The following is a 9,324-nucleotide window of genomic DNA, read 5'->3' on the forward strand; positions in this document are numbered from 1 at the left end:
CGAAAATGTTGTGTTAATATACATAGACTAAATATTATACAGATATGTAAAATAAATACCAATAATTATGCAACTTAGTGTAAACTAATAATTGTTTATCAAAAATGAACAAGAATATTACTTAATATTATACAATATTTTATGTATACTTCGAAACTCTTCTAAATATATAAACAAATATAAAAATACTTTATACACACTATTATAGTACTAAATGTAATTACTTTCTTATCACCGTTGGTCAATTCAAAAATTTTTTTCATTTAAATTGCTTATTTCAAAAATTTTTTCTTAAAAGGGTAATAGTACGTTTCCACTATGTACTTAGCCTTACTTAGTAGGCTTCATTTACTGAGTAAATTGCATTTGCCATACAAAGAGCTTCCGTGCTTTCTCATTTACTATAGCATATAGTAAGCAAAATTCGACCAAAATTATACCAAATATGACGAATGCAACATTGGAAATGATCGAAATTTGACATATTTGACATATGAAGCAAAATGTAAACATAAACAAACAATCAAAAAATCAAAACAAACAAGAGGTAAGAATTTTTTTAAATATTTTTTTTTATACATACAAAATATTTGTTTTTGTAGGCAATACTACAATACGGAGATTAGGAAACATGGCAAATAATATCAAATCGAATAGCACAAAATACCAGAGATTTAGTGAGAGAGATTTTAGAGCTAACTAAATGTATACGACTCAAACTGTAAAGATAAAATCTGGCTAAGACTCACTAACCAGCGCAAAACTGGCACGATTACAAAGAATATTTGTAGTCTATATAATAATATATAATCGAGAATACAAGGTGATATCGGAGAAATTTTTTAAATTCTGTTACATAAAATAAATAAAATGTTCTTTTACCAGCATTCTATATTAGATGTCCAAACTATGGAAATACTAACAGATAAAAGTGTCAATACTAAATCGTGTATGGACGATTTTCTTTTCCATATTACGTTATAGTGCGAGATTTGAATCAGCTTCTAACCGTGCTAAGTGAGGCTATGTGACAAAGGTTTTATTTAGGAAATAGTGAACAATAATTTCTTAGTTATAAGTTTTAATTTTTTAATTTGTAATTATAAAATCTTTATAAGTTATTTTAATCATATTAAAATCGATTACTTTTATGTACATTTAAGTATAGTAATATATTTTCCGATATAAGTATTCTATAAAATTTTTAAAATGGCAAAATAAAACAACTTTCTTATATTATTCAATAAAATCAATTACTTCTGGTTTTGCGATAAAATAAAAATATGTCTAAATTTTTAAAAGATATACTTGGGATACTCAAAGATTTGCAACAAATCTCATAAACAAATGTTGCGAAGATATTAATTTACATACTTTTAGATATTAGAATAAAAGATTTAATAATTTGTTTAAGAACACTTAATACATATATTTTGCAATGGAAAAAAACAAAATTTTTATTTTAAATATGTTAACTATTTAGATGGATGATCAACATACTTCTCACATATTTTTTCCAAAAAGGAATTTATTCTTCATATAACGAAGGGTTTTCCACGCATTGTGGAAAACCCATGACTTCGAAGCCGCTAATGCACTCTTTTACCTTTTCGCTGCTTAATGGCAAAGCATTCATATATAAAGGCAAAAGAGTTTTCCACACTTCTGCACAAAATTCTTTCAAACATTTGCAAACTGTGGCCTTTCCAACGCCAAACAGATTTGCAATGCTTCTGAATTCAGCGGATGAGCCAAGACAGTAAAGTGCAATTGCAATTCTTTTTCTTAAACAAATTGCACATCTAAAGCTGGTGTCTTGCTTCTCCAAATTTTTCAAACGATTGCAAAGCTCATTGAAAGATTCTATGCTCATACGAAAATTTTCTTCAAAGAACTCAGGACCATTTTTTTGGCAATCTTCTTCCCAAAACTTCTTCGTTCTTTTCTAAAATAGCAACTCATTTAAATTTTATTCTTTATTTAATAATTTACTGCCCGTACTTACCAAAGTCCAGCACTTCCTTTTTTTTCTTGTTATCATTGACGAAAGCAACGTTAATTGTTGTTTTTGGATCATTTGTATTTTTTTATAAATTTTTGTCTGTTCTTTTATATATGCAGCAACAGCCGCTTTTATATTATGCACAACATTACACATATTATATATTAAATTATTGAAATTTTCTGCGTTCTCTTCCATGTTGATTTATATACTTTTAACAATACAAAATTGATGTCAGCTGTTTACAATTAAAATGTAAACACAGAAAAGCTCTGAAACTAAAAACTTTTTGACACATAAAAGCTATTCCTTAAGTAACTCATAATAATGTAAACGCAAAAAGCTCTATGATACTATATGACTTACTAAGTACATAGTGGAAACGTGGTATAAGGGTGTAGTGTCATATTAACCTTGACCACACACAATGTACTGTGTGCGGTAATTAGCATGACACACTTACCCAAAACACTTAAGTTTCAATCCATGTGTAATTTATGACATGGAAACCCAAAAAGCTACTTTTAAATATTCAGCTAGTTAAGTAATTCGACTCGCCTTTATGTCATTTCTTTATGACAAATATTCTGCCGCATTTCAATATGCGCTTGGCTATTTGTATTTCCACATTTAGAACACATGGAAGTAAACTGTGTTTTCCGCAATCATATTGCATGCAATGCAGATGCAATATGATCGCCCGTAGTATTACTATTTAAAAAGTGTGTCATTGAAACACATGATAGTTGACCAATAGAATAAGTAGGTAAAATTAGAATTATGTATTATTATAACCAATAGAATTTAAGTATATAAGAATTATGTTAATAGATAAGAAACCGAACCTTCTTGGTTCGATATAGCAAAAAGTAAAGTTAGTTTTTAAGTTGATCTTCGAGTTATAAGTTTGATTTTTAAAGTGTTAAGTTGATTTACAGTGAGTCTTAATAGAGTCTCATGAAGGAACTCAAAAATGATAAATAAATAAAATAAATTATATAAAAGAAATTGTATTTTAATCAAAAAGAAGTTATGTGAAGTATGAACCTTTTTATTACATGGCAATGAACATTTTTATTACATATCTCTCTTTTTTTTTTTTTTTTTTCTACCAAATTAAATAATGGCGATTGATAATAAAAAAAAAATTTTACTAATAAAAACGATTTTATGATGCAAACAAATTTATGTACCTACTGTAGCCGCTGCTATGATATCATCCTAGCTGCCGACGTACCTATTTAAATTTAATTTTTGTGGTTGATCCAAAAAAAAATTATATATAAAAAAAATATATATATATATCTATATATTTTTTTTAAGGTACATAATTATATATATATGTATATATATAGATAGATATAAAAAATATTGAAAAAAAATTACAAAGAAAATTTATATGTATTATACTCTATATTTTAAGCAAAAAAAATGTAAAAAGCCGAAACACGCTTAATAGACATTATCTTTCGTAGCCAAAGAAAAAACAAAAACTTATTACAACAAGAAAAGAAATATAAACTATAAAAAAAATCATTAATACAAATTTAAGTAATTATAAAATTTGACCGCCAGCAACGTTTTTAACACTTTTCGGAGATCATGAGATCATCATCCGGTTGGTCTAGCCGTGTACGATAACGGTTACTTGTTTCCGTTAACCAACAAAATACCGTAATAGATATAACGTGTTTTTAAATACCTGTTACGACTCAGTGCTACGCCGTTAACGTTACCGGGATTTTTAAGTTTCCTTTCTCTCCAATTTTAAACTTGCCGATGTTGATCAAACTGCACACGCCCTGGGTATTATCTTCCTGATGCTCCTTTTTTTTTCTTTTAATGCCTCCTCCGTCTTTGATTTTTGAATTTACTTTTCTTCTCGGTTGCCTTAAATTTGATTCTAGTTTCACTTGACCTCAGTCCAAGTCGGAATTTTTTTTCTTTTTAAATTTTATTTAATTTAATTGTCACTTTGATATTTGACAAAAGAATTTTAATTACAATCTTTTCACGCAATTACATGTCACTTTTGTTTGATTTTTAAATTGTTACTTTATTTTTAAATAATCTTTATCTCTTATTATATATATAAAAAAAAAATCAATTCTCCATTTCTTTAGTTTTGAATTTTATTTAATTTCTATTTATTTTTATTTTTTTAATTATTTTTGAATTTTCAGTTCTATTTAATTTTTTTATCTTTATTTTTAATTTTAAGTTTCATTTAATTTTTTTATTTTTAATTTTATCTGTAATTTTAAATTTTATTTAATCAACATCGATCACTATTAACTTCTTTTCAGTTTAAAGAAAATAAATTCTTGCATGAAATTAGTTTTACCAGCTTTTTGTCACAATCAAAAGAGAGCGAACAACTTTTTTGCTACGGCTTTTATACCCTAGTTCGCCTAACTGAAAATTTTTCTAGAACGTTCGTAATCCTGTTAACTTCATATTTGGCTCCGAAGGTTCTTTTAAACTTTTCATCACTTTCCTGTTACCAGGGTTTTCTCTCAAGGTTTTACTTTTTCTGGTTTTGTTTACCAGTCTTGAAGAAAATGAACTTCTAAAAAGCTCACTTTATTTTCTTTTCCATAAAATCTAAAATTTGTCTTTTATATTTAAGTTTGTTATTCATACTTATCTTTCCTTTGTTTTCACGTTACTATAAGCACTTGTTTATATGCCAGTTCTTGCGTGTTTTTAAATCCACTCATCTATAAAAATTAATATCCAAATCCATTAATATTCCATTCCACATTGTTTTATTTTTCAATAAAAACACAGTCATAAGAATACTGAAATTACGACCTGCGCCAAATAATGTATAGTTACTGCTAAATACTCGCTCTACGACGTAATCAAAATCTTTCAGGTTCATTTTTAAAAAAATTATGAAACCAATATGATTTATTGCATAATGTACCATAAAATCAGCTAGCGGTTTTATAGTAAATATGACCGACACGATTGATAGTTTATATTTTACTAAATTTTGTTTACATTTCATTATTTAGGATTGCTTAAACTAATACAAAACATACTACATTATAACACTTCTCCGCCCTTATTTTTTGACAAGGTTTAAGTTTTTCTGAAATCGTCGGCTTCAAATCGATTTACATCCTTCCGAATACGACCACTTTTTCGAAGTTGAACTACTTCGATAGAACGTTCTTCACTAGGCATTAATGTTGATCGGTTAGATGAAGGCGGTGTTGCATTGATGAAATTGGGAGTGAATCCAAAAATTGGTTGTGAAGTGAGGTCAGAGCTACTTCTAGTTTTAAGCTGATGAACGTGACGTTTGATATAACCAAAAGATGTGTTCACTCGGTAAACCATTTTACCAAGTTGTTTCACAATTTCTCCTTTTATCCATTTTTCCCTTCTTGCGTAGTTTCGAGCGAAGACAGGTTGCTTTAGACTGAATTTCATTTTTCGTTTCGAAGTTTCAAGGTGCTTCCTAGGCGATTCAAACAGTTGACTCAACGAACAGGTCTTCTATATAAAAGTTCAGCAGGTAATTTACCTTCAGCATTCGGCATTGCGCGATTTGTTGCATGGTATTTCGATACAGCGAATTTGAGAGACAATCCATCGTCAATGTTTTTCTTAACAGCAGCTTTAAAAGATCTGACGAATCGTTCGGCTAACCCGTTTGAATGCTTCAGCCGTTAATTGCGGACCATTGTCACTTACGATGGTTTCTGGTGTACCTTCCAGAGAAAATATAGAAGACAATGCTGATATATATTCTTATGTTTTGTTATATTTTATACAACCAACTGAGTAATAAGTATATTTATAAGTAAAACGAAATGTCTTTTACTTATGACAGCCTGACTTCGACTGACTCTCTATTTATTCAATATATAATATGTATTACAACTAATAATTACAAAGTTGTAATTATACTACTTAATTATACAACAATGATGTCAATCGTTGTTGCTGTAGATAGTTGTACAATGAACGGAAATTGCGAGAAAGCGCCGACACATATTAGCCACATTGAATTACAAAATGGGCCAGCAAAGTCGATATGTATTCTCTCCCAAGGTCGATCAGCTTCAGGCCAGCATACGTATTCACGTGCGTGAACAGAATTTGCAATTTTGCACACATCATAATTTTCAGTTAATTGTGTGATGTCTGTGTCAATATTAGTCCACCAGACATATTGTCGAGCTAGCTGTTTCATTCTCGATACTCCCCAATGACCATCATGAAGAAGTTTAAGAGCTTTCTGCTTAAGGGAGGCTGGAATGACAACCCGGTTGTACTCTGTGTGGAGGCAAAACAAATTGTTGTTTAGCATTAAAGCAAAGCGATGATTGAAAAATGATCGAAGATCAGCATCTTGTGGCATTAGCTTTTCAGGCCAACCGTTTGTAACGAGAAAATAAACTTGGCGGAGAATTGGGTCATTCTTGGCATGCTGACGAATTATTTCAGCATCGATAGGTATGTTAAGTTCATTGATTCTTACCTATCGATTCTTCGCAATCAAAAGTTTTATCTTCAATAACTGTCAAGCTGTTAATTGTTTCAACAGTACCAGTGTTGTGACTTTTATGGCGGTAATCTTTCTTTTTATCTTCGTCATCTGAATTGCGTTTGTTGCTCTTGTTTTCCTTTGACATGCACACTGGCGAAATATGACCAATTTTGCTACATCTATTGCATACAGCATTTCTAAATTTGCAGTTTTCTCTTGCATGAAAGTTTCCGCAGCCAGAGTATGATTTGAATTTTACTTTATTATTGTTATTGATAAAAACATCCGGTTTTTTATAATTGCTACCCACACTGTGGGTCGGCTACCCACTCTCTGTACGATTGATGCGGCTTCATTTCCCTTATGAAAAAATCGTAACGCACAGCGACCACATGTCGTTTCGATTGGAAATTTTTTTTTTGTTTGTTTTTTATTAACGATTCTGAAAATAAAGACAAAAATCGTTTTAATATTGCACCTGGTACAAATAACAAATAAGAGGTACTAATAAGCAATTTGAATTGAATATTTAAGGTAAAAACGAAGCTATTTTGCTACTCGGTGTCTATTAAGTCTGCCACTGTTTTCGTTTTTACCAGTCTAGGTATTGCAACCACTTGGAGAAGACTGGATGCTGTAACGTTGACATGTGTTTTCAAACGCTGTTTGTGAGCAATGGCACATCTTTTAGCCACGACGTCGACTGTTAGCATGCCAAGGTCACGGTGGATATCACTGTTTCTAATGTAATATGGAGCATTTACGATGTATTACATTCTTTTGAAAGCGCTGGATAGTTGCAATGTGTTTCTTGCTGGCACAACCCCAGAATTGTATGCCATAACTCCAAGCCGGCTTCAGTATTTGTTTATAGACCATTAGTATGCTATGGATTGCCAGTACTCTAAGTTATTCAACGCAATATTACCGCAATTAATACTAGAGTCATATATTCAGGACAGGAAATTTCACATAAAAGTTGAGAGCTGTACAACATCTAATCTCGACATAAGGGTTGGAGTTTTTCAAGGCAGTGTTTAAGGTTCAATACTTTACATTCTGTTTATTTCGGATACATTAACTCTCGTGTTTTGACTCCTACGTTTGCTGATGACACTGCTATCCTTAGTTCTCATCAAACAGATTCATAGATTCTTGAAATTTAATTGAACTGTAACATGGTTAACCAACTGGTACATTCACGTAAACGAAAATAAAACCACACATGTAACGTTTACCCTGCGTAAGGACACATGTCTCCCAGTAATCTTCAACGGCATCACCACACCGTATCATATCTGGGTATTCATTTGGATAGGAGACTAACTTGGCGCAATCTTAAGGCTAAGCGAACTCAAATAAGGCAAAAATCAAAAAATTTCACTGCTTTTTGTTTTTGCACTTAAGATGAGTGATTTTGTTGTATTTTTCTGGTTTCGAGCAAACTTCGTTTGTTTGATTCTTTCTCTGGCAAAAACGATCTCTAAGTATGAACACGCGGGTACGCACAAAAAATGATTAACTAATCACAAAAAATTAAATTGTATTATAAAAATTTTATAATGTCAATAAAAATCAAATAATAAATTATAAAACGTGTATAATTTGGCAGTTGATTTGTAAAAATGTGTAAAGCGGACGTGCCCGGTAGATATTAAAAAAACAAACATTCATAAAAACGCTTATGAAATTTACATTGGCGCCCAACGTGGAGCACGAAACTTCACCGTTCGTATCAACTTAACCACGCGGCGTTATAGTGTTCTTATATATATGCATGGTGGAAGAATCATATATATAAATTTTGAAACTGTTACTAATTACTGTTCGTAATCACTAAGCCACGCGGCGCGATAATGTTCTTATATATATGCATGGTGGAAGCATCATATATGTAAATTTTAGAACTGTTAACGATTATCGTTCAGCTACGAGGCGCAATAATTCAATAGACGTACTGTAGAAGTACGCAGATTTATGGAAAACATAACTACACTGTTCGAGTTACAACCTGCGTCGAAACATTCAAGTGGACAACTTTGAAGTCTAGTAGACCACGTTTCAGCATTGTATGGATCATTACGGTCATTGGGTGACGAGAAAACTATATGTGAGTCAATGTTGATATATTTAGTCATGCAAAAGGTTGACGAAGATACTCGCAATAAGTAGAAAGAATCACTGAATTTCGAGATATTACCAAAATAAAGGATTGTGCCAATTTATTGGATAGACACTGTCAATTCTTAGAATTAATCGGAAGTGAAAATAGAACTCATAATCAGATGCGTCACAAGACGAATGCTCAGAATAACTCATATGTACGTCCGACGCAGTATACCTTTTTAGTAGCGACATCGAATCGATCTTGTTTCATGTGTGTTAAGTATTACATTAATAATTTATTTTGTCTTTTGCTGACCCATGATAAAAATGCATTTAACGTAATCGTAATACATTAATAGGTTATATTTTTGCTGATTAGTGTTTATTTTATAACTAGGGCAAGAACACATTTTAAATAATTTATTATTTATTGTTTGCTAAATATTTTATGTAATTTGCTTGCTATTAATTACTCATTGTTTTGGTAAATATTTTATGTAATTTGCTTGCTATTAATTATTTATTGTTTTGCTGAATATTTTATGTGTCATTATAAGTAATATTTTTTGCTTGATATTAATTATTGTTTTAAATTGGGTCAGTAAATTATTGTACGTAATAAGTTTTAGTAAGTAATTATTATAAGAAAAAATGTATATAAACAAATCAATTCTTTTAATAAAGCGTATTCGATGATACAAATTTGAATAGA

The 9,324-nt window shown here is 30.5% G+C and overlaps 1 protein-coding gene and 1 long non-coding RNA gene across 2 annotated transcripts; one reads left to right on the forward strand and one right to left on the reverse strand.

The window, feature by feature from the left end:
* Positions 1-514: 514 nt before the first annotated feature.
* On the forward strand, positions 515-1,082 carry LOC119673272. Its single transcript, XR_005252032.1, has 3 exons — positions 515-547; positions 603-823; positions 886-1,082. It is a non-coding gene; the product is annotated as an uncharacterized LOC119673272 (long non-coding RNA).
* A 409-nt stretch (positions 1,083-1,491) lies between these two features.
* Positions 1,492-2,077, reverse strand: LOC119685727. The gene is made up of 2 exons (XM_038100096.1): positions 2,006-2,077; positions 1,492-1,945 (listed from the first exon to the last, which is right to left on the reverse strand). The coding sequence occupies exons 1-2, from the start codon at positions 2,075-2,077 to the stop codon at positions 1,529-1,531; spliced, it is 489 nt and encodes a 162-aa protein (XP_037956024.1). The 3' UTR covers positions 1,492-1,528.
* Between the last annotated feature and the right edge of the window lie 7,247 nt (positions 2,078-9,324).

Source organism: Teleopsis dalmanni, chromosome 1, assembly GCF_002237135.1.
Source record: "Teleopsis dalmanni isolate 2A chromosome 1, ASM223713v2, whole genome shotgun sequence".
NCBI lineage: Eukaryota > Metazoa > Arthropoda > Insecta > Diptera > Diopsidae > Teleopsis > Teleopsis dalmanni.

Bases quoted from the DNA above. Each gene is read 5' to 3' on its own strand.
- LOC119685727 (XM_038100096.1), bottom strand. From the start codon at position 2,077: ATGATCCAAAAACAACAATTAACGTTGCTTTCGTCAATGATAACAAGA. The intron at 1,946-2,005 runs GTAAGTACGGGC...TTGCTATTTTAG, and splicing joins AAAGGAAGTGCTGGACTTTG to AAAAGAACGAAGAAGTTTTG.